Source organism: Platichthys flesus, chromosome 10 (genome assembly GCF_949316205.1).
Source record: "Platichthys flesus chromosome 10, fPlaFle2.1, whole genome shotgun sequence".
Lineage (NCBI taxonomy): Eukaryota > Metazoa > Chordata > Actinopteri > Pleuronectiformes > Pleuronectidae > Platichthys > Platichthys flesus.
This window is the reverse complement of record NC_084954.1, coordinates 21927499-21953202: the sequence shown is the minus strand read 5'-3', so window position 1 is coordinate 21953202 and position 25704 is coordinate 21927499. Positions and strand designations below refer to the sequence as shown.

Sequence of the window (25704 nt, the reverse complement as noted above, 5' to 3'; positions counted from 1 at the left end):
TTTCAATGCGGGAATTCCTGCATTAAATTAATGTATTATGACAGTTTGGATGATTTGAAATGGTCAATTATTATCAAATTAGCATTTAATTATCACGGCAAACAATTACGCTGCACTGAACTGTAAGTAAAGTACAAAAAGTTGAAATGACGAAACCTGTATTTATCACTTGTGAACAAATATCATTCAGGTCTTACTAAACCTAGTCACGCGAAAGTGAACGAGGTAAACAGATCCTTTCTGTTTCCCCTTCTGAGCCTATGCAGGTCACGTGGAAAATGAGCCAAAGACTCGTACCCGGCAGATGAACGAATCGTTCACCTCCCGACCGTGTCTTCAGCTCAATGATTTGTTCATCTGCCGGTTACGAGTCTTTGGAGCCTTTTTCACGTGACCTGCATCAGCCTAGGCAACAGTCCCGATGCGCGGCCAGGAGAACATGAACGATTCTCTCTTTGAGAGGACTCGTTACTCCCACGTCCTTGTAAGGATTTTTTTCAAAATGAATTGTTCACGTACAAAACATCGCTAATATTGCTACTTTCGCTTCACCTGTTAATTGGAACCATGGCCAGAGGTGCAATGAAATAAACTGTTTATTTGAAATGACATGACCTAGCCTTTTCTGAGAAACCCATCTACTCGGTGCAAACATTTATTAAACAGTATAAGTTATTTAAAAATGTGTCTTTGGTAAAACATGTCCCCCAGGGATTTGGGCTCTCATACACATGTGAAATATTTGCAGCCTTGAACATATTTGTAACAGTTGCCGTACAGTCATTCATCAACAGGACATGTTTACCCCAACGACATAGACCCGGATTGATCCCTGTCACTGCAATTGTACTTGCATTGATGCATCTTACCAACAGTCACACATTGATTTCCAAGGCAACCATATCAATGTCCTATTCCCACTCATTTCTCATTTAATACAAAAAGTCAAAAGGTTGTATCATTTATTTTGTAGAATATGTTTATGCTTCAGTGGAGTTTGCATTGTCTCTGCTGTTTTTGAAAAACTATTTGTCTCATCAGTGTTAGCTCTCAGTCAACCTGTCCATATGTTAACAAAACCACATTAATATTACAAATGAAGGCTTTAGTGTCAACCAACACACTGTGTATCCAGAATGTACACACATGTGCAGTATGTGAAAGTGTTTGTGTAGATTGGTGTGGGTAAATAGTAGCATGTAAACATGTTATTTGAACCATTCAAAAATACCTTATTTATGCATTACCTCAGGGGGGAATAAAAACACTTGAAATGTACACTTGAGTTATAATTTTCCAATATATATTTTTGTTTAAAACTATAATAATTACAATTTGAGGACAACAGGAGGGCTAAGGGAAAAATAATAACATTGGTTTGGTTTTTCGCTCAAGGTTGCCCAATATTCACAGAGTAGTAAGCACACACAGTATATTTGTCAAGATTGATAATTGATAATACTGCTTTAAAAAAAAAGGATTCCTCTGACCTTAAAGTCACAGTCATGTGTCGGCAACAACACAAGTTAACCTCAGGAGATTAGGGCCATGGTTAAATTATCAATGATATCATAGCAGCTGAAGAGGATGTGGCAGATCACTGATTTGAGAGAGAGGACAACACGTCCTGCAGTAGAAAAGTGCAATTGGATTTGAAAGAAACTATTTTCAATTCTAGAGGTTATGCAGGATGTATTCAATAGGCGTATCCTCTTCAATTGAATTCATCAAGGTTACATTATTAGTAAAGAGAGGCTGTTTCAATTTTGATGAACATCTCGTTAGAGTCAGGACAGTTTGTCTCCATAGAGAAAGTGTGTGGCTCTTAAAAGAGCCGTTGGTTTGATGTCTCCGCAAAGTTGTTTACTTGGAGCTGGTGTACTTGGTCACTGCCTTGGTGCCCTCAGACACGGCGTGTTTGGCCAGCTCCCCGGGCAGCAGCAGGCGGACGGCGGTCTGAATCTCCCTGGAGGTAATGGTGGAGCGCTTGTTGTAATGAGCCAGACGAGAGGCCTCACCGGCGATGCGCTCGAAGATGTCGCTCACGAAGGAGTTCATGATGCCCATGGCCTTGGAGGAAATCCCAGTGTCGGGGTGGACCTGCTTCAGCACCTTGTACACGTAGATGGCGTAGCTCTCCTTCCTGGACTTTCTCCTCTTCTTTCCGCCCTTGCCGGGGGCCTTCGCCACCGCTTTCTTGGAGCCCTTTTTGGGCGCTGGCTTCGCTACTTCAGGCATTGTCACGAGATTTGTTCGTTCAAATGAATACAGGCGTTGACGGCCAGGCTGTATATGAACACGTTACATGTAAAGCGGTATGTGCCGTTCCCTCTCTGTCATTGGCTGAATGTGGAGCGCCAGTGTAACAGCACGTGGGAGTGTCTCCATGTTCATGAGTCCATTATTCTGCTGGGGACAGAGGTTGAACTGTTGGGGGGTTAAGAAATGCAAGATGTCCCTGAAGCATATTATTATTTATGTTAGCATCACATACGTATCATTTAGAACAATCTGAACCAAGGCAACCTGATAAATACACAGCTCTAAATGATAAGGGAACACCGTGGAGAGGCGGTGGTCTAGTGGCAGAAACTTGGACTATGGGCAGAGAAGGTCTCTGGTTCGCCTCCACGGAGAGACAACAAAAGAAGAACCTGGATTGATCTGTCCAAAAATCCAAGAGTCTCCCTACCCTGTCTAGTGCCCCTGAGCAAGGCACCTTACTCCCCCAACATCTGCTCCCGAGCGCCATACATGGTCGCTCACTGCTCTGTGTCCTGCACCAGATGGGTTAAAAGCAGAGATTAAATTTCCCCACCTGCATGAGTGTGCCTTTGCATGTCTCTACATGTGTTTGGGACTAATAAATGCATCTTAATCTTAATCTTAATGTCACAGTAAAACACCAAGTCAGTTGGACTTCAGATTCATCAACCTTTCCATTTAGGAAGCCCAAGTGATTGTGAATGAATTTCACCGGTTTTTGTGCAAATGAAAGTGACAACAAGTGCAATAAAGAGGCACAAGCAAGACAACAACACAAAGGGAACAGTTTTATATGTGCTGGCCTTCGCTCTCTCCTCATCCTTCCTGACTGAATCTTCTGAAGTTTCATGCTCTGCTAGTGTCCTTGTCACTACCTGTAGCATTAGGCGGTCCCTGAAGTCCTATCAGGTAGCAGAGATAATCTAGCTCCTCCAGGATAGAACGGCCAAACGTGTAGGAGCAAGAAGGTTTGTTGTGTGCCGTAGAAGAGCATCAACCCATCAGCAGAACCGGTATCGGCTCCTTTGTGCGTGGAACATATACAGGTGTAGCTGGCCAACCGCCCTCCCAAAGAAAAGAAGGGAAAAAAATATGATTGTGATAAATTTTGCACATTTTTATTACAATGGTCATTATTATTTAAAATTGATTAAATTAGACACGTTATAGACACTTGGTCCTGCCTGCTGCCTCCGAATAGTATAGTCCAATTAGCTGCAGCGTCAAGACCTGTTTAATAGAGTACAGGGAGATTTCAGCCGGTAAAAAGTCACCTACATCACTCAGATAGACTTTCATAATAACACGTTGTCTTTCAAAGTGCATGCACTGCAATCCCCGACAGCACACACATGCACACAGGCCCTGGGAGCCCACTCACTCGCTCAGAGCAACACAGTGATATGTGAGGAGCGTTACCATGAACAATCTGGTGAGTGACTTTGTTGAAGAACAGTGGACACAGTTATAATACAAAGTTTCTCACTGGTAACATCTGGTTACACAACCAATCAAGTGCTGTGTTTTATTTTGAGTGTGTATTGCAATAGTGTCTCCATTAACCAGTGAGTGAGTCCATAGGTCAGTCAGTCAGGGTCCAGAAGGCTTCAGTGTAAGGCCGTTGCCAAACTCCCGCAGTACGAGGGAACGTCAGTGTTTAACGCACGCTGTGGTGTGCACGTAGAGGACCACTCCTGTGTTCTTCATAGCAGCAAATGTAGTTGCTCATTGTGAATTTAGTTATGCACTGAGTGCCTGTGTGTATATATATAAATGTGTGCGTGCGGATATGTGTGTGAGTGTCTGTGTATTCATGTTAATGTCTGTTTGTTAATCCATTTGAATTAAAATAGTAGTCAGATAATTGTTGTAACATGATGAATTTATTGAGCTTGACCAACATTTCAGTTTTTCTGGTTGTCTTACCACTCTCTCCACATGCTTGAGTGAAAGATGGAATGAATAATGTAACTACCTTAATTTGTGGCCAGATTGTTGTTGATGTCATAGTTATGTAGATACAGGGGGTTACTCGTTTTTCAACTATGTGGGTTTCTACACAGACTTGAAGCGTAAAGCGGCTGCGCTCTGCGCCTCAACATCCATTCAAAGCAAAAAACTGATCAGGTGCAGCACCTAATCAAACAGCTCTGTCCCTGTTCCTGAAAACAGATTTAAACAGTTTTTTACTCAACTTAATGTTCAACTGATCAAGTGTATGCAGCTCCATAGCTCATTTTCCAAACTCAGAACAGACAAGAAGCTGCAATAAAACGAGAGAAGCTGAGCTACTGGAAAACAAAGCTTCTGACCAGACATGTAAGAGAGTTCAACTGGTAGTGGACGTTGTTCCGGTATCTGGAGAGCAGCTCAGTCTGTCGGCTGCCTGCTGTTACTACAGTATATCGACACATGTATATATAAATAACAGTATGAACAAACTGTTTTTCAAGTGGCACTTACAAATTTGGAATTAAAGAGGAAACTACGATTTATAATGTTATTATTTGATGTTTTGTCATGAAATAACTTCGGAATCTTGACAATGTAAGACATCTACTCGGATAACAAGTTATTGTTGATAAGCAGAGGATATGAGCTCTCTTTGTCGAAGTGTGTGGCTCTTAAAAGAGCCGTTGTGTTGTTGGCCTGTTGGAAAGTAAGTTTATCCGCCGAAGCCGTACAGAGTGCGACCCTGTCTCTTCAGAGCATACACCACGTCCATGGCGGTGACGGTCTTCCTCTTGGCGTGCTCGGTGTAGGTGACAGCATCGCGGATCACGTTCTCAAGGAAAACCTTCAACACGCCGCGGGTCTCCTCGTAGATCAGACCGGAGATACGCTTCACTCCGCCACGGCGAGCCAGGCGGCGGATGGCGGGCTTGGTAATTCCCTGGATGTTATCACGGAGAACTTTGCGGTGACGCTTTGCGCCTCCTTTACCGAGGCCTTTTCCTCCCTTTCCTCGTCCAGACATCTTTCTTCAGTAAGATGAGATCTAGTCAATGCCCCGCTCCGCGGAACCACAGCCATTCATAGGCTGACTGAGGACCTGATAGAAGACAAAGGCAGGCGGGCATCTTCTTCCTCCGTGGCTTATCATGGCCGCTTAAGTCTATGGTGCGCTAGCGCCTCCACAGGTTTGGGTGTAGGACGGTAGATATTAAAGTCTGACACTTTATCAGTTTTGAGTAGCCGTAGGACTGTAGCACGTTTCCATCAAGTAGGAATAGTGCCTGTGAAAAAGGCTTGGTTAGAAATAAGAGTATCATTAGGACTGATTGTGGAAGTACTTAGTCAATGTATGGATATTGAGCAAAACAGTGGTCACACAAAGACTCAGCTCACAATCTCTCCCTTAGCCCTCCTGTCATCCTCACATTTAAATTGTTTATCTTTTGAGTCCTTTTGACCCCAGCTATTAAAACCCTCCATAACATTATTAGAATAAAAATTGTAACCTAAGTGACCAAGTATGGTTTGTTTATTTGTTGATTACTTAAATAGCTTTTTATCTAAAACACAATCCCCAACCAAACATGTTGGTTAAGTGTCCAGCAGTGTAAGCACTTGATGCTTGTCTGGCACTGTTTTTGACAGTGTTATGGACATGAACATGTAGTATAAGTCCGGGGTGACAGCGTGACTATGTTGCCCTTTCATTTGGCAACATTGGATACTGACCATCTTTAAAAGCACCTCATGTATGCTTGAAAGTGTTGTTGATTACAACCTGACATACGGCTGGATTCTGTTTTCCTATATTCATCTGGTTTGATTTGCAGATAAGGACATTGGATGAAATGGTCATGGTTTTCGTGGGGGTCTCCTTAACATTGTATTTTCAAACCCCCGCTACCCGTAGCTGTCCGTCAACAACGACGACAGCGTAATGAATGTCGCAGATTCAAAGTTCCCAAAACAGGCCTTATCAGACAGCTGCAAGTTTGAACAGCGATGTGAAGCACACTCATTTTAACCAGCTTCCAGATTAACACCAAGCAGCAAAGGTTACTAAAAGTCACTATGTGAGGGCTACACATTTCCCACACATATTCTTCCCAAACTGCCCCTGTCTAACAAACGGCATTTTGTTTAAAGTTGACTTTCATTGCCAGCTTCACAGACACGCACACATGGATAATACAGATTTCAGTCTTACAGAGGCGGTGACACTAGAGGCAGAAACTTGGACTATGGGCAGAAAAGGTCTCTGGTTCGTCTCTGGTTCGTCTCCACGGAGAAACCACAAAAAGACGAACCGATATTTATCTGTCAAAAAAATCCAGAGGATTCTCCGTACCCTGTCTAGTGCCCCTGAGCAAGGCACCTTACTCCCTCAACATTTGCTCCCCGAGCGCCGTACATGGTCGCTCACTGCTCTGTGTGTCCTGCACCAGATGGGTTAAAAGCAGAGGTTAATTTTCCCTCCCTGCATGAGTGTGCCTCTGCATGTCTGTGCATGTGTTTAGGACTAATAAATGCATCTTAACAAGCTCAACTAACCTCTGGGCAGAGGGACCATCTCTCAAATTTGTCTTTGCTTTCGTACCTTTGATTCATGAGTTAAAAACTATGAGATCAACAACAACACTGCTATTTTTGTTATGCTGGGGGGGACGGGGGCAATCATTGTTGGCATTTAAAGTATTGTGTGTTATGGTGTTTTTATATAAAGTAATATGTAAATAAAGTCTGTTTGAATGGATAAAATGAAATGTTTACAAGGCTACAATTTACACAACAAACACTGTGTTTATCACAAATGTACACACGTGTGCAGTATGTGAAAGTGTTTGTTGACACTAAGGCCTTCTTTTGTAATAGGAATGTGTTTTTGGCCATACAAATGTGAGAAGAATTGATCTATTGATCAATAGGTAACCTATTGACAGGTTTACAGAGATTTCTCACACACGGGTCAAATCGTTTTTCAGAAACGTTTGTCATGTTGAAATGATCTTTTTACAAAAATAATAATGATCAAAACATACAGAAACATGTATCCCAGTGTTAATATGATGAGCAAAAGGTGGTATTTACTAAGTAGAAAAATTCTCAAATTCATTTACAGCTTAAACATTTTCTGGAAAATAAATGATGTAGCCTGTTAACTTTTGGTGTTAAATGAGAGAAAAGTGCCACAATATTAAGTGGACCATTGCTTGAGGTGAATATTGACAAATTCAACATGGATATGAACTGTACCGCTACTGACTCTCCAGCATCCTCAGAATGAAACGTTCACGGCTCTGATAGGAAGTCTGGCTCAACTTCACCAGGAGCCTCGGCCATCAGCTGTGTGTTTGCTACCTGCACAATTACTTGATTTTATTAAAAAGAGATCATCAGCAGGTGCTTGTTTTCACGAGGTGTCTCCGAGTGAACATGTGGAGCAGCTAGGAAACGGGTTTTGGTGGAGCTGTGGTGCTTTGGAACTCATTTTAGGAGAGAAACTAGTGGGAAAAGCCGCTGAGCAGCGCTGCTCACCGCGATGAACGGGTCGTGTTTGGAGGCTCCACCGACCAAATGCAGAGAGTATCAGAGCTCTTCATGACTTCAATATGAAGACAAATAAGTCCGCTACCTGCTTCCTCACTGTCAGCCTCCAGCACCGCTCACCCGCTGAGTTTTTACTCGTTTATCAGTGGAGAGAAAACACAAGTGTCTCGGCGTTCACACTGCACACGGGAGCCACGGCTCGACTGAGTCTCCACGGTTCTCATGGTGTGTTCAAGTACCGCCTCCCGATCGGGACTCTCCATCAGTCCGGTAACTCGCTCCGATAGTTCGTCGTTGATCTATACGCAAAGAGAAATATGGCAGAAGTCGCTCCAGCTCCCGCGCCAGCCGCCGCCAAGGTTAAAGCGGCCAAGAAGAAGGTCGTGAAACCGAAGACCGCCGGCCCTAGTGTCAGTGAGCTCATCGTGAAGGCCGTGGCCGCGTCCAAGGAGCGCAGTGGCGCGTCAGTGTCCGCCCTCAAGAAGGCTCTGGCTGCCGGAGGCTACGATGTGGAGAAGAACAATTCCCGCGTCAACACCACCATCAAGAAGCTGGTGGTCAGTGGGACCCTGGTCCAGACCAAGGGAACCGGGGCCACCGGCTCGTTCAAGATGAGCAAGAAGGTGGAGACCAAGGTCCAGAAGCCGGTGAAGAAGGCCGCTCCCAAAGCGAAGAAGCCCGCCGCCAAGAAACCCGCAGTGGCTAAAAAGCCCAAGTCGGCGGCAGCCAAGAAGCCAGCAGCCGCTAAAAAGTCCCCGAAGAAGGTGACCAAACCAGCAGCGGCCAAGACGCCCACCAAGAGCCCCAAGAAGGTGGCGAAGAGCCCCAAGAAAGTGGCGAAGAGCCCCAAGAAGGTGGTGAAAAAGGCCCCTGCTGCCAAGAAAGCCCCCGCGAAGAAGGTCGCCAAACCCAAAGCGAAGAAGACCGCAGCCAAGAAGAAGTGAGCTGTACTCACAGTGAAACATGTCCATCCTGGTAAAAGGCTCTTTTAAGAGCCACACACATCTTTGCACAAAGAGCTGTTTCCTCATAAATCATCACCACTGGCCATAAATATATGAGAGACCGAGTTCTTAACTAAAGGGAGTCAAGTCTTTTGTTCAATGTTAAGATTTAGAAGTTAGTTCACATCAAATAATATAACACATAGCTCTAGACTCTGAGTGAAGGAGAGGCAGACTACTACTGACACACATACATCATGTAATATGATGTTCAGCGATATCCACTTTATTTCATTAACCATACTTCTTAAATAGTGTGCCTTTGTTGTTAGAGTTATAGTAGTTTCCTCGTGTCTTTCCTTGCTAAATATGTAAGTGACTGCTGCTTAGGAAAATGACAATTCCAACTTCACATCATATATATATGAATATGTACTGTAGTATCATCAGGCAGCCAACAGATGAAGCTGCTCTCCAAATGATGTGAACCGGAACAACGTCCACTACCAGACAAACTCTCCTCCATGTCCTGTCAGAAGCTTTGTTTTCCAGTCGCTCAGCTTCTCCTCTTTTTTTGCACCTGCTTGTTTGAGTCATACAAATGAGCTCTGTAGCTGCATCAACTTGATCAGTGGCTGTCATTAAACTAAAGTATTGAGGAACTGTCATCAGACACTGCAACACCAACAGAGGGAGTAGAGAGTTTTTCCAGGTGAGGCTTTTCTCAGATTTATGATTAGAACACTAAGATCATTTTTTCAGAGTAAAATAATATGTTTTTTAATCTTGTTTCAGGTCCATGGACAGTGATGTTTGTTTTGTTAAGGTGCTGCACTTCAACAGTTTGATGCCCAGAGGTTGTTGTGGAGCAGAGCGCAGCCACTTTACGCTTCAAGTCTGTGCAGAAACACACGTAGGTGAAAAATTAGATGACTGTATCTAGATAACTATAACAAAAAAAATGGTGTGACCACAAATGAAGCAAGTGTTGTCGACATTACTCAATCCACCTGTCACTCAAGCACATGGAGAGAATGGTAATAACACCAGAACCAACACATCTATGGTCAAGCAAAGTAAATCCATCATGTTGCTAAAATGGTCTGTCTTGTGTCTTAATACAAATAGATTAACAAACAGACATTAACATGAATACACAGACCGACATATCCCCAGACATGCATTCATATACACACACGGCCATTTAGAGCATAGATACATTCACACAGAGCCTATTTTTTTCTGCCTGATTATTTTTCTGACTGATCAATGACTGGCCCATGGGTCATCTCATGACCAGCATTAAACATTAGCTCACCTGATAAGGCCAAAGCTATTTGAGTTCAGTGAAGAAGACCCTGAGAAGTGGTTGAAAGCTCAGAAAAGAAGTGGAGCTTCTGGTTGAATTGATCAAAGTCACGCTCCTCTGGGGAACAAGAGTGAACGTCAGTGGTCAAAACGTTTAATGGAGGAGTCCAAACCATTCACCCCTTGGACAGAGCTCCATGCAGTGTCGTTCAGGACAGCCTCATCACTGTCACACCAGAAGAATCACAGGAGGGAAGTATACAATAATAATAATGATGGCTAATTTCCATTTAGCTGCTCCACTTCAATGGTCCTGAAGTTGTGTATGCTGGATCACTGTCATGTGTACTGGGGCACTTTATTACAACAGAGGACTTGGTCAATGTTTTGAATGAACACGAGATTCATGTGAAACACGTCTGTAATCCAACATGTGACCGGACACACGGCACCTAACTTTTCAAAGCTCATGTTACAGATTAAGCAAAGGTACCAGAGTGATTGTTTAGGACTACATTACTATCATATAATAGTTTGTAAAATGTGTAAGGAATAGATATGTTTACTTCTCACCCTAGATTTGCACAATGACAAATGTAAAGAGGGTGAATGTTGCATTAAATTTATTCTACCCACACTAGTTTCTATTTCATTAGCAAGATAATATGTGTTGTTTTTGGATTCATACCGTCCATCATGAGAGATGTATGCCAAGGAGCCATGTACCTTAGACGTACTGCAATTTGAAGTGTGTATCTTTATGCATCCAATAGTGTATTCATATTTATATATACATGTATCTTGCTCGTAGTGTATTCATCGTTCTTATACCTCTTAATACTGCACTATTCCATATACATTTCCCACTGTATATGTCTTATGTATTTACAAATTTCACTTCACTTAAAATATGCACTCTGCACTGTGACCGCCTTTTTTGCACTTCTGGTTTTATGCTAAACTGCGTTTAGTTTTTAATAAGCACTTGTACTGTGCAAGGACGATAAAGTTGAATCTTATCTAAAAAAGACTTTTGCGTGTACTTTAAGTCGATGGGTGATATGAGGAGTTCTGCTCTTTGGAGGTGAGTGTGTGGCTCTTAAAAGAGCCTTTGTGTCGGTGGTTTCCAGCAGCTTTGCTTTACTTGGACTTTGGGGCCTTCTCGGTCTTCTTGGGCAGAAGAACAGCCTGGATGTTGGGCAGCACGCCGCCCTGAGCGATGGTCACTCCGCCCAGGAGTTTGTTGAGCTCCTCGTCGTTGCGGACGGCCAGCTGCAGGTGGCGGGGGATGATACGGCTCTTCTTGTTGTCGCGGGCGGCGTTTCCAGCCAGCTCCAGGATCTCAGCGGTGAGGTACTCCAGCACAGCCGCCAGGTAGACGGGGGCGCCGGCACCAACGCGATGTGCGTAGTTGCCTTTACGCAGCAGCCTGTGAACACGACCGACGGGGAACTGGAGCCCGGCGCGGGAAGAGCGAGTCTTTGCCTTCGCCCTGGCCTTTCCGCCGGTTTTACCTCTACCAGACATAATAGAAATAGATTGATTCCCTAAGACACGCCAGAAGAAACTGCGGTGAACAGCTCGAACCCTCGTTTATATATCCATGGATCGAGCGGGACGATTCATGCCAGACCAACCACAATAGAAGCCTCAGGCAGAGCAGCGGAGGACGGCCTGCACTTTTGTCCATTAAGCAGCGAGTACCTCAGGAGGAGCCTATCACCGATCAGGACCCGGGGATCTGGAGCAGCGTCACCATGTCACGGCTCTGCAGTTTATAAGCACAGTGTCTGTCAAGCGCTCCACTCTTTCTCCCGATCGCAGAGACAAGAAACAAAATGGCAAGAACCAAGCAGACCGCTCGTAAATCCACCGGAGGCAAAGCCCCCAGGAAGCAGCTGGCCACCAAGGCTGCGCGTAAGAGCGCCCCGGCTACCGGCGGCGTGAAGAAGCCTCACCGTTACAGGCCCGGTACCGTGGCTCTGAGAGAGATCCGTCGCTACCAGAAATCTACTGAGCTGCTGATCCGCAAGCTGCCCTTCCAGCGCCTGGTGAGAGAAATCGCTCAGGATTTCAAGACCGACCTGCGCTTCCAGAGCTCCGCTGTCATGGCTCTTCAGGAGGCCAGCGAGGCTTACCTGGTCGGCCTCTTTGAGGACACCAACCTGTGCGCCATCCACGCCAAAAGGGTTACCATCATGCCCAAGGACATCCAGCTGGCCCGCCGCATCCGCGGAGAGAGAGCTTAAACCACTGTTCCTCCACTGGCCATAACAACGGCTCTTTTAAGAGCCACTTCACTGCACTCAAGACAAAACTCCTCCGCCGCCCCGCTTCTAAGCACCGTCAATACATATAACACACTGAATAATTGACTGCAGAGTTCAAAGTAAATATCAATACCATTGAGGCTATACTTAATTCAATTACTTTATGTAAAGTAACCAAAGTATATTACAAATCTGTCTATAGATTTAAACATTTATCCATTTTAGTTTTACAACACGTTTTTAGTATTTCATAATACTACATAAGAGAGTTGACAGTAAATTATTATACATTTACATTAATAATATACATTAGTAGCTCTGCAAATAATACACATTGGAAAGTATGCAAGCTAAGACCTGGCCTGCTATTAATCTAATCATTAATATTGCTTAGTGATGGGAAGATCGGATCATTTTACCAACTTGGTTCTTTGCATCTCGTTCAGTAAAATGAACAAATCGTTTTTCAAGTCATTCATTCATTTCAATGCGGGAATTCCTGCATTAAATTAATGTATTATGACAGTTTGGATGATTTGAAATGGTCAATTATTATCAAATTAGCATTTAATTATCACGGCAAACAATTACGCTGCACTGAACTGTAAGTAAAGTACAAAAAGTTGAAATGACGAAACCTGTATTTATCACTTGTGAACAAATATCATTCAGGTCTTACTAAACCTAGTCACGCGAAAGTGAACGAGGTAAACAGATCCTTTCTGTTTCCCCTTCTGAGCCTATGCAGGTCACGTGGAAAATGAGCCAAAGACTCGTACCCGGCAGATGAACGAATCGTTCACCTCCCGACCGTGTCTTCAGCTCAATGATTTGTTCATCTGCCGGTTACGAGTCTTTGGAGCCTTTTTCACGTGACCTGCATCAGCCTAGGCAACAGTCCCGATGCGCGGCAAGGAGAACATGAACGATTCTCTCTTTGAGAGGACTCGTTACTCCCACGTCCTTGTAAGGATTTTTTTCAAAATGAATTGTTCACGTACGAAACATCGCTAATATTGCTACTTTCGCTTCACCTGTTAATTGGAACCATGGCCAGAGGTGCAATGAAATAAACTGTTTATTTGAAATGACATGACCTAGCCTTTTCTGAGAAACCCATCTACTCGGTGCAAACATTTATTAAACAGTATAAGTTATTTAAAAATGTGTCTTTGGTAAAACATGTCCCCCAGGGATTGGGGCTCTCATACACATGTGAAATATTTGCAGCCTTGAACATATTTGTAACAGTTGCCGTACAGTCATTCATCAACAGGACATGTTTACCCCAACGACATAGACCCGGATTGATCCCTGTCACTGCAATTGTACTTGCATTGATGCATCTTACCAACAGTCACACATTGATTTCCAAGGCAACCATATCAATGTCCTATTCCCACTCATTTCTCATTTAATACAAAAAGTCAAAAGGTTGTATCATTTATTTTGTAGAATATGTTTATGCTTCAGTGGAGTTTGCATTGTCTCTGCTGTTTTTGAAAAACTATTTGTCTCATCAGTGTTAGCTCTCAGTCAACCTGTCCATATGTTAACAAAACCACATTAATATTACAAATGAAGGCTTTAGTGTCAACCAACACACTGTGTATCCAGAATGTACACACATGTGCAGTATGTGAAAGTGTTTGTGTAGATTGGTGTGGGTAAATAGTAGCATGTAAACATGTTATTTGAACCATTCAAAAATACCTTATTTATGCATTACCTCAGGGGGGAATAAAAACACTTGAAATGTACATTTGAGTTATAATTTTCCAATATATATTTTTGTTTAAAACTATAATAATTACAATTTGAGGACAACAGGAGGGCTAAGGGAAAAATAATAACATTGGTTTGGTTTTTCGCTCAAGGTTGCCCAATATTCACAGAGTAGTAAGCACACACAGTATATTTGTCAAGATTGATAATTGATAATACTGCTTTAAAAAAAAAAGGATTCCTCTGACCTTAAAGTCACAGTCATGTGTCGGCAACAACACAAGTTAACCTCAGGAGATTAGGGCCATGGTCAAATTATCAATGATATCATAGCAGCTGAAGAGGATGTGGCAGATCACTGATTTGAGAGAGAGGACAACACGTCCTGCAGTAGAAAAGTGCAATTGGATTTGAAAGAAACTATTTTCAATTCTAGAGGTTATGCAGGATGTATTCAATAGGCGTATCCTCTTCAATTGAATTCATCAAGGTTACATTATTAGTAAAGAGAGGCTGTTTCCATTTTGATGAACATCTCGTTAGAGTCAGGACAGTTTGTCTCCATAGAGAAAGTGTGTGGCTCTTAAAAGAGCCGTTGGTTTGATGTCTCCGCAAAGTTGTTTACTTGGAGCTGGTGTACTTGGTCACTGCCTTGGTGCCCTCAGACACGGCGTGTTTGGCCAGCTCCCCGGGCAGCAGCAGGCGGACGGCGGTCTGAATCTCCCTGGAGGTAATGGTGGAGCGCTTGTTGTAATGAGCCAGACGAGAGGCCTCACCGGCGATGCGCTCGAAGATGTCGCTCACGAAGGAGTTCATGATGCCCATGGCCTTGGAGGAAATCCCAGTGTCGGGGTGGACCTGCTTCAGCACCTTGTACACGTAGATGGCGTAGCTCTCCTTCCTGGACTTTCTCCTCTTCTTTCCGCCCTTGCCGGGGGCCTTCGCCACCGCTTTCTTGGAGCCCTTTTTGGGCGCTGGCTTCGCTACTTCAGGCATTGTCACGAGATTTGTTCGTTCAAATGAATACAGGCGTTGACGGCCAGGCTGTATATGAACACGTTACATGTAAAGCGGTATGTGCCGTTCCCTCTCTGTCATTGGCTGAATGTGGAGCGCCAGTGTAACAGCACGTGGGAGTGTCTCCATGTTCATGAGTCCATTATTCTGCTGGGGACAGAGGTTGAACTGTTGGGGGGTTAAGAAATGCAAGATGTCCCTGAAGCATATTATTATTTATGTTAGCATCACATACGTATCATTTAGAACAATCTGAACCAAGGCAACCTGATAAATACACAGCTCTAAATGATAAGGGAACACCGTGGAGAGGCGGTGGTCTAGTGGCAGAAACTTGGACTATGGGCAGAGAAGGTCTCTGGTTCGCCTCCACAGAGAGACAACAAAAGAAGAACCTGGATTGATCTGTCCAAAAATCCAAGAGTCTCCCTACCCTGTCTAGTGCCCCTGAGCAAGGCACCTTACTCCCCCAACATCTGCTCCCGAGCGCCATACATGGTCGCTCACTGCTCTGTGTCCTGCACCAGATGGGTTAAAAGCAGAGATTAAATTTCCCCACCTGCATGAGTGTGCCTTTGCATGTCTGTACATGTGTTTGGGACTAATAAATGCATCTTAATCTTAATCTTAATGTCACAGTAAAACACCAAGTCAGTTGGACTTCAGATTCATCAACCTTTCCATTTAGGAAGCCCAAGTGATTGTGAATGAATTTCACCGGTTTTTGTGCAAATGAAAGTGACAACAAGTGCAATAAAGAGGCACAAGCAAGACAACAACACAAAGGGAACAGTTTTATATGTGCTGGCCTTCGCTCTCTCCTCATCCTTCCTGACTGAATCTTCTGAAGTTTCATGCTCTGCTAGTGTCCTTGTCACTACCTGTAGCATTAGGCGGTCCCTGAAGTCCTATCAGGTAGCAGAGATAATCTAGCTCCTCCAGGATAGAACGGCCAAACGTGTAGGAGCAAGAAGGTTTGTTGTGTGCCGTAGAAGAGCATCAACCCATCAGCAGAACCGGTATCGGCTCCTTTGTGCGTGGAACATATACAGGTGTAGCTGGCCAACCGCCCTCCCAAAGAAAAGAAGGGAAAAAAATATGATTGTGATAAATTTTGCACATTTTTATTACAATGGTCATTATTATTTAAAATTGATTAAATTAGACACGTTATAGACACTTGGTCCTGCCTGCTGCCTCCGAATAGTATAGTCCAATTAGCTGCAGCGTCAAGACCTGTTTAATAGAGTACAGGGAGATTTCAGCCGGTAAAAAGTCACCTACATCACTCAGATAGACTTTCATAATAACACGTTGTCTTTCAAAGTGCATGCACTGCAATCCCCGACAGCACACACATGCACACAGGCCCTGGGAGCCCACTCACTCGCTCAGAGCAACACAGTGATATGTGAGGAGCGTTACCATGAACAATCTGGTGAGTGACTTTGTTGAAGAACAGTGGACACAGTTATAATACAAAGTTTCTCACTGGTAACATCTGGTTACACAACCAATCAAGTGCTGTGTTTTATTTTGAGTGTGTATTGCAATAGTGTCTCCATTAACCAGTGAGTGAGTCCATAGGTCAGTCAGTCAGGGTCCAGAAGGCTTCAGTGTAAGGCCGTTGCCAAACTCCCGCAGTACGAGGGAACGTCAGTGTTTAACGCATGTTCTTCATAGCAGCAAATGTAGTTGCTCATTGTGAATTTAGTTATGCACTGAGTGCCTGTGTGTATATATATAAATGTGTGCATGCGGATATGTGTGTGAGTGTCTGTGTATTCATGTTAATGTCTGTTTGTTAATCCATTTGAATTAAAATAGTAGTCAGATAATTGTTGTAACATGATGAATTTATTGAGCTTGACCAACATTTCAGTTTTTCTGGTTGTCTTACCACTCTCTCCACATGCTTGAGTGAAAGATGGAATGAATAATGTAACTACCTTAATTTGTGGCCAGATTGTTGTTGATGTCATAGTTATGTAGATACAGGGGGTTACTCGTTTTTCAACTATGTGGGTTTCTACACAGACTTGAAGCGTAAAGCGGCTGCGCTCTGCGCCTCAACATCCATTCAAAGCAAAAAACTGATCAGGTGCAGCACCTAATCAAACAGCTCTGTCCCTGTTCCTGAAAACAGATTTAAACAGTTTTTTACTCAACTTAATGTTCAACTGATCAAGTGTATGCAGCTCCATAGCTCATTTTCCAAACTCAGAACAGACAAGAAGCTGCAATAAAACGAGAGAAGCTGAGCTACTGGAAAACAAAGCTTCTGACCAGACCTGTAAGAGAGTTCAACTGGTAGTGGACGTTGTTCCGGTATCTGGAGAGCAGCTCAGTCTGTCGGCTGCCTGCTGTTACTACAGTATATCGACACATGTATATATAAATAACAGTATGAACAAACTGTTTTGCAAGTGTCACTTACAAATTTGGAATTAAAGAGGAAACTACGATTTATAATGTTATTATTTGATGTTTTGTCATGAAATAACTTCGGAATCTTGACAATGTAAGACATCTACTCGGATAACAAGTTATTGTTGATAAGCAGAGGATATGAGCTCTCTTTGTCGAAGTGTGTGGCTCTTAAAAGAGCCGTTGTGTTGTTGGCCTGTTGGAAAGTAAGTTTATCCGCCGAAGCCGTACAGAGTGCGACCCTGTCTCTTCAGAGCATACACCACGTCCATGGCGGTGACGGTCTTCCTCTTGGCGTGCTCGGTGTAGGTGACAGCATCGCGGATCACGTTCTCAAGGAAAACCTTCAACACGCCGCGGGTCTCCTCGTAGATCAGACCGGAGATACGCTTCACTCCGCCACGGCGAGCCAGGCGGCGGATGGCGGGCTTGGTAATTCCCTGGATGTTATCACGGAGAACTTTGCGGTGACGCTTTGCGCCTCCTTTACCGAGGCCTTTTCCTCCCTTTCCTCGTCCAGACATCTTTCTTCAGTAAGATGAGATCTAGTCAATGCCCCGCTCCGCGGAACCACAGCCATTCATAGGCTGACTGAGGACCTGATAGAAGACAAAGGCAGGCGGGCATCTTCTTCCTCCGTGGCTTATCATGGCCGCTTAAGTCTATGGTGCGCTAGCGCCTCCACAGGTTTGGGTGTAGGACGGTAGATATTAAAGTCTGACACTTTATCAGTTTTGAGTAGCCGTAGGACTGTAGCACGTTTCCATCAAGTAGGAATAGTGCCTGTGAAAAAGGCTTGGTTAGAAATAAGAGTATCATTAGGACTGATTGTGGAAGTACTTAGTCAATGTATGGATATTGAGCAAAACAGTGGTCACACAAAGACTCAGCTCACAATCTCTCCCTTAGCCCTCCTGTCATCCTCACATTTAAATTGTTTATCTTTTGAGTCCTTTTGACCCCAGCTATTAAAACCCTCCATAACATTATTAGAATAAAAATTGTAACCTAAGTGACCAAGTATGGTTTGTTTATTTGTTGATTACTTAAATAGCTTTTTATCTAAAACACAATCCCCAACCAAACGTGTTGGTTAAGTGTCCAGCAGTGTAAGCACTTGATGCTTGTCTGGCACTGTTTTTGACAGTGTTATGGACATGAACATGTAGTATAAGTCCGGGGTGACAGCGTGACTATGTTGCCCTTTCATTTGGCAACATTGGATACTGACCATCTTTAAAAGCACCTCATGTATGCTTGAAAGTGTTGTTGATTACAACCTGACATACGGCTGGATTCTGTTTTCCTATATTCATCTGGTTTGATTTGCAGATAAGGACATTGGATGAAATGGTCATGGTTTTCGTGGGGGCATCCTTAACATTGTATTTTCAAACCCCCGCTACCCGTAGCTGTCCGTCAACAACGACGACAGCGTAATGAATGTCGCAGATTCAAAGTTCCCAAAACAGGCCTTATCAGACAGCTGCAAGTTTGAACAGCGATGTGAAGCACACTCATTTTAACCAGCTTCCAGATTAACACCAAGCAGCAAAGGTTACTAAAAGTCACTATGTGAGGGCTACACATTTCCCACACATATTCTTCCCAAACTGCCCCTGTCTAACAAACGGCATTTTGTTTAAAGTTGACTTTCATTGCCAGCTTCACAGACACGCACACATGGATAATACAGATTTCAGTCTTACAGAGGCGGTGACACTAGTGGCAAATACTTGGACTATGGGCAGAAAAGGTCTCTGGTTCGTCTCTGGTTCGTCTCCACGGAGAAACCACAAAAAGACGAACCGATATTTATCTGTCAAAAAAATCCAGAGGATTCTCCGTACCCTGTCTAGTGCCCCTGAGCAAGGCACCTTACTCCCTCAACATTTGCTCCCCGGGCGCCGTACATGGTCGCTCACTGCTCTGTGTGTCCTGCACCAGATGGGTTAAAAGCAGAGGTTAATTTTCCCTCCCTGCATGAGTGTGCCTCTGCATGTCTGTGCATGTGTTTAGGACTAATAAATGCATCTTAACAAGCTCAACTAACCTCTGGGCAGAGGGACCATCTCTCAAATTTGTCTTTGCTTTCGTACCTTTGATTCATGAGTTAAAAACTATGAGATCAACAACAACACTGCTATTTTTGTTATGCTGGGGGGGACGGGGGCAATCATTGTTGGCATTTAAAGTATTGTGTGTTATGGTGTTTTTATATAAAGTAATATGTAAATAAAGTCTGTTTGAATGGATAAAATGAAATGTTTACAAGGCTACAATTTACACAACAAACACTGTGTTTATCACAAATGTACACACGTGTGCAGTATGTGAAAGTGTTTGTTGACACTAAGGCCTTCTTTTGTAATATGAATGTGTTATTGGCCATACAAATCTGAGAAGAATTGATCTATTGATCAATAGGTAACGTATTGACAGGTTTACAGAGATTTCTCACACACGGGTCAAATCGTTTTTCAGAAACGTTTGTCATGTTGAAATGATCTTTTTACAAAAATAATAATGATCAAAACATACAGAAACATGTATCCCAGTGTTAATATGATGAGCAAAAGGTGGTATTTACTAAGTAGAAAAATTCTCAAATTCATTTACAGCTTAAACATTTTCTGGAAAATAAATGATGTAGCCTGTTAACTTTTGGTGTTAAATGAGAGAAAAGTGCCACAATATTAAGTGGACCATTGCTTGAGGTGAATATTGACAAATTCAACATGGATATGAACTGTACCGCTACTGACTCTCCAGCATCCTCAGAATGAAACGTTCACGGCTCTGATAGGAAGTCTGGCTCAACTTCACCAGGAGCCTCGGCCATCAGCTGTGTGTTTGCTACCTGCACAATTACTTGATTTTATTAAAAAGAGATCATCAGCAGGTGCTTGTTTTCACGAGGTGTCTCCGAGTGAACATGTGGAGCAGCTAGGAAACGGGTTTTGGTGGAGCTGTGGTGCTTTGGAACTCATTTTAGGAGAGAAACTAGTGGGAAAAGCCGCTGAGCAGCGCTGCTCACCGCGATGAACGGGTCGTGTTTGGAGGCTCCACCGACCAAATGCAGAGAGTATCAGAGCTCTTCATGACTTCAATATGAAGACAAATAAGTCCGCTACCTGCTTCCTCACTGTCAGTCTCCAGCACCGCTCACCCGCTGAGTTTTTACTCGTTTATCAGTGGAGAGAAAACACAAGTGTCTCGGCGTTCACACTGCACACGGGAGCCACGGCTCGACTGAGTCTCCACGGTTCTCATGGTGTGTTCAAGTACCGCCTCCCGATCGGGACTCTCCATCTGTCCGGTAACTCGCTCCGATAGTTCGTCGTTGACCTATACGCAAAGAGAAATATGGCAGAAGTCGCTCCAGCTCCCGCGCCAGCCGCTGCCAAGGTTAAAGCGGCCAAGAAGAAGGTCGTGAAACCGAAGACCGCCGGCCCTAGTGTCAGTGAGCTCATCGTGAAGGCCGTGTCCGCGTCCAAGGAGCGCAGTGGCGCGTCAGTGTCCGCCCTCAAGAAGGCTCTGGCTGCCGGAGGCTACGATGTGGAGAAGAACAATTCCCGCGTCAACACCACCATCAAGAAGCTGGTGGTCAGTGGGACCCTGGTCCAGACCAAGGGAACCGGGGCCACCGGCTCGTTCAAGATGAGCAAGAAGGTGGAGACCAAGGTCCAGAAGCCGGTGAAGAAGGCCGCTCCCAAAGCGAAGAAGCCCGCCGCCAAGAAACCCGCAGTGGCTAAAAAGCCCAAGTCGGCGGCAGCCAAGAAGCCAGCAGCCGCTAAAAAGTCCCCGAAGAAGGTGACCAAACCAGCAGCGGCCAAGACGCCCACCAAGAGCCCCAAGAAGGTGGCGAAGAGCCCCAAGAAAGTGGCGAAGAGCCCCAAGAAGGTGGTGAAAAAGGCCCCTGCTGCCAAGAAAGCCCCCGCGAAGAAGGTCGCCAAACCCAAAGCGAAGAAGACCGCAGCCAAGAAGAAGTGAGCTGTACTCACAGTGAAACATGTCCATCCTGGTAAAAGGCTCTTTTAAGAGCCACACACATCTTTGCACAAAGAGCTGTTTCCTCATAAATCATCACCACTGGCCATAAATATATGAGAGACCGAGTTCTTAACTAAAGGGAGTCAAGTCTTTTGTTCAATGTTAAGATTTAGAAGTTAGTTCACATCAAATAATATAACACATAGCTCTAGACTCTGAGTGAAGGAGAGGCAGACTACTACTGACACACATACATCATGTAATATGATGTTCAGCGATATCCACTTTATTTCATTAACCATACTTCTTAAATAGTGTGCCTTTGTTGTTAGAGTTATAGTAGTTTCCTCGTGTCTTTCCTTGCTAAATATGTAAGTGACTGCTGCTTAGGAAAATGACAATTCCAACTTCACATCATATATATATGAATATGTACTGTAGTATCATCAGGCAGCCAACAGATGAAGCTGCTCTCCAAATGATGTGAACCGGAACAACGTCCACTACCAGACAAACTCTCCTCCATGTCCTGTCAGAAGCTTTGTTTTCCAGTCGCTCAGCTTCTCCTCTTTTTTTGCACCTGCTTGTTTGAGTCATACAAATGAGCTCTGTAGCTGCATCAACTTGATCAGTGGCTGTCATTAAACTAAAGTATTGAGGAACTGTCATCAGACACTGCAACACCAACAGAGGGAGTAGAGAGTTTTTCCAGGTGAGGCTTTTCTCAGATTTATGATTAGAACACTAAGATCATTTTTTCAGAGTAAAATAATATGTTATTTAATCTTGTTTCAGGTCCATGGACAGTGATGTTTGTTTTGTTAAGGTGCTGCACTTCAACAGTTTGATGCCCAGAGGTTGTTGTGGAGCAGAGCGCAGCCACTTTACGCTTCAAGTCTGTGCCGATACACACGTAGGTGAAAAATTAGATGACTGTATCTAGATGACTATAACAAAAAAAATGGTGTGACCACAAATGAAGCAAGTGTTGTCGACATTACTCAATCCACCTGTCACTCAAGCACATGGAGAGAATGGTAATAACACCAGAACCAACACATCTATGGTCAAGCAAAGTAAATCCATCATGTTGCTAAAATGGTCTGTCTTGTGTCTTAATACAAATAGATTAACAAACAGACATTAACATGAATACACAGACCGACATATCCCCAGACATGCATTCATATACACACACGGCCATTTAGAGCATAGATAAATTCACACAGAGCCTATTTTTTTCTGCCTGATTATTTTTCTGACTGATCAGTGACTGGCCCATGGGTCATCTCATGACCAGCATTAAACATTAGCTCACCTGATAAGGCCAAAGCTATTTGAGTTCAGTGAAGAAGACCCTGAGAAGTGGTTGAAAGCTCAGAAAAGAAGTGGAGCTTCTGGTTGAATTGATCAAAAGTCACGCTCCTCTGGGGAACAAGAGTAAACGTCCGTGGTCAAAACGTTTAATGGAGGAGTCCAAACCATTCACCCCTTGGACAGAGCTCCATGCAGTGTCGTTCAGGACAGCCTCATCACTGTCACACCAGAAGAATCACAGGAGGGAAGTATACAATAATAATAATGATGGCTAATTTCCATTTAGCTGCTCCACTTCAATGGTCCTGAAGTTGTGTATGCTGGATCACTGTCATGTGTACTGGGGCACTTTATTACAACAGAGGACTTGGTCAATGTTTTGAATGAAAACGAGATTCATGTGAAACACGTCTGTAATCCAACATGTGACCGGACACACGGCACCTAACTTTTCAAAGCTCATGTTACAGATTAAGCAAAGGTACCAGAGTGATTGTTTACGACTACATTACTATCATATAATAGTTTGTAAGAAGTGTAATGAATAGATGTGTTTTCTTCTCACCCTTGATTTGCATAATGACAAATGTAAAGAGGGTGAAAATTGCAAATCTGTTCTACCCACACTAGTTTCTATTTCATTATGAAGATAGTATGTGTTGTTTTTTCATTCATACCGTCCATCATGAGAGATGTATGCCATGGATCCATGTACCTTAGACGTACTGTAATTTAAAGTGTGTATCTTTTATATTTAAACTTCCAGATGAGTGATGGTTTCCTCACCAGATGACACAAACATCTGACACAGAAAAAACCATACCAATGAATATGTATTTAATGCTAAATGCCTGCAGAGGGTGGTGAATACTGCCCAACGCATCACCGGTTCCTCGCTCCCCACCATTGAGTCTGTCAAGAGCAAGAGATGTCTGCGGGGGGCTCGCAACATCGTCAAGGACAGCTCACACGCAAGCCACAGACTGTTTGCCCTCCTTCCCTTCTGGGAGGCGCTACTGGGTTCTCCGTTACCGGACCAGCAGGTCCAGGAACAGCTTCATCCCTGTGGCTGTCACCCTGCTTAACTCTGCACCACACTGAAAGAAGCTGCCCCCTACCACACACCTCCTCCAGTGACTATACTTTAGTGTTGTGTCGTTCGTGAACGATTCGTTCGTTTTGAATGAATCGTTACAAGGACTCGGGAGTAACGAGTCCTCTCAAAGAGTGATTTGTTCATTTTCTCGTGGCCGCGCATCGGGATTGTTGCATAGGCTGCTGCAGGTCACGTGGAAAATGATCCAAAGACTCGTATCCGGCAGATGAACGAATCACTGATCCGAAGACTCTGTTGGCAGAAGAACGAGTCACTGATCTGAAGACACGGTTAGTGAGGTGAACGATTCGTTCATCTGCCGGGTCCGAGTCTTTGGATCATTTTCCACGTGACCTCCATAGGTTCAGAAGAGGAAACAGTTACCTCATTCCCTATCGCGGGAAAGCATCCATGACTGACAGCTTTTGTGTGGCAGATCATATTTTTTTAAAGAAAACCTCCTCTATTTATATACAGTAAAACATGACAGTTTGTATGGTTTTAAATTGTCATTTATAGTCACACTGGCATTTAATTATCACGGGAAATAATTACACTGCACTAAACTGTAAGTGTTAATGTAAAGTGAAAATAACAAAACCAGTCATTATGACTTTTGAATAGGGCTGAACGATATGGGGAAATAATCTAATTGCAATTTTTTAAGTATAAACACACGGCATGCACTTTTTAAAAAGTGTGTGCAAATTTACCATCTTGAGAATTTTTTTTTTTTTAAATATAGGTGTCTTACTGCTGTCAAGTCAGTAACATTTCCAGTGTTGGGAAGGATACTTTCAAAACGTATTCTGTTACAGAATGCAGAATACATGCCAAAAAAAGTAATCTGTAACGTATTCCGTTACATTAACTAATCTGAGTAACGTATTCTGAATACTTGGATTATTCCACATTGAATTACATTTTATAAGTGTAGGAATGCGGCGCTGTTATAGTCAGTGGATCAGCAGCAGTTTAAGCTCTGTGTCCGCGGATGCGGCGGGCCAGCTGGATGTGCTGGCAGCGTGCGGATCGGCAGCTCCGTAGATCCCCGTTCAGGTCCGGGTGGACGTGCAGCGGTATGGAGGCGCCGGGCCGCAGCAGGAACAGCTGAACACCTCCGTCTCGCAGATGTGCATGTAGGTGACCGGGGGGCTCTGTAGCCCCGCCGCCCCGGAGCTCGGCTTGCTTTTCCGAGGAGCGATTTTCCCGTCCGCCGCCCGCACCGCGGTCACCGGCGAAATGAGCTCGCTCTGTGTGGCCGACACGTTGGCCGAAGACTCTGTGGACAGATGAACGAAACACGTCGGGAGTTGAACGATTCGTTCATCTGCCGGGTACGAGTCTTTGGATCGTTTGCACCCCCCCGTTGAAACGAACGAATGACTCAAAAAGAGATTCGTTCATTCTAGTGAACGCGATTCAGAACCGACACGGTAAAAAGATCCGAACTTCCCATCACTATACTTCCCTCCTCCAACTTGGACTGCCACCCACCGTCCTCCAACCACTAAACATTTGAACATTTGCATTAGACTGCTACTTTTTTTGTTTTACTACTGTATTATCCCGCCATTAGTGTATTCATATATATTTATCTTGCTTAAAATATAGCATAAAATACCTCTTAATACTGCACTATTCAATATATATTTCCTACTGTACATATCTTATGTATTTACAAATTTCACTTCACTTATTCACTTAAAATATGCAGTTACTGTGCACTTTTACGCACTTCTGGTTATATGCTAAACTGCGTTTAATTTTTAATAAGCACTTGTTCTGTGCAAGGACGATAAAGTTGAATCTTATCTAAATAAAGACTGTTGCGTGTACT

General features: G+C 43.8%; 4 protein-coding genes across 4 annotated transcripts; 1 reads left to right on the top strand and 3 right to left on the bottom strand.

Annotated features, from left to right (window-relative positions):
- Positions 1 to 1837: 1837 nt before the first annotated feature.
- On the bottom strand, positions 1838 to 2248 carry LOC133962412 (histone H2B-like). The gene has a single exon (XM_062398009.1). It carries the CDS (start codon positions 2236 to 2238, stop codon positions 1864 to 1866), a length of 375 nt encoding a protein of 124 aa, XP_062253993.1. The 5' UTR covers positions 2239 to 2248; the 3' UTR covers positions 1838 to 1863.
- An 8911-nt stretch (positions 2249 to 11159) lies between these two features.
- Positions 11160 to 11717, bottom strand: LOC133962411 (histone H2A-like). Its single transcript, XM_062398008.1, has one exon. The coding sequence runs from the start codon at positions 11544 to 11546 to the stop codon at positions 11160 to 11162; it is 387 nt and encodes a 128-aa protein (XP_062253992.1). The 5' UTR covers positions 11547 to 11717.
- Positions 11718 to 11852: 135 nt separating this feature from the next.
- On the top strand, positions 11853 to 12268 carry LOC133962409 (histone H3). The gene has a single exon (XM_062398007.1). It carries the CDS (start codon positions 11858 to 11860, stop codon positions 12266 to 12268), a length of 411 nt encoding a protein of 136 aa, XP_062253991.1. The 5' UTR covers positions 11853 to 11857.
- A 1860-nt stretch (positions 12269 to 14128) lies between these two features.
- On the bottom strand, positions 14129 to 15018 carry LOC133962001 (histone H2B-like). Its single transcript, XM_062397429.1, has one exon. The coding sequence runs from the start codon at positions 15008 to 15010 to the stop codon at positions 14636 to 14638; it is 375 nt and encodes a 124-aa protein (XP_062253413.1). The 5' UTR covers positions 15011 to 15018; the 3' UTR covers positions 14129 to 14635.
- Positions 15019 to 25704: the final 10686 nt, after the last annotated feature.

Excerpts from the sequence above, each read along its gene's own strand:
- LOC133962412 (XM_062398009.1), bottom strand. The coding sequence starts at position 2,238 with ATGCCTGAAGTAGCGAAGCCAGCGCCCAAAAAGGGCTCCAAGAAAGCG.
- LOC133962001 (XM_062397429.1), bottom strand. The coding sequence starts at position 15,010 with ATGCCTGAAGTAGCGAAGCCAGCGCCCAAAAAGGGCTCCAAGAAAGCG.
- LOC133962409 (XM_062398007.1), top strand. The coding sequence starts at position 11,858 with ATGGCAAGAACCAAGCAGACCGCTCGTAAATCCACCGGAGGCAAAGCC.
- LOC133962411 (XM_062398008.1), bottom strand. The coding sequence starts at position 11,546 with ATGTCTGGTAGAGGTAAAACCGGCGGAAAGGCCAGGGCGAAGGCAAAG.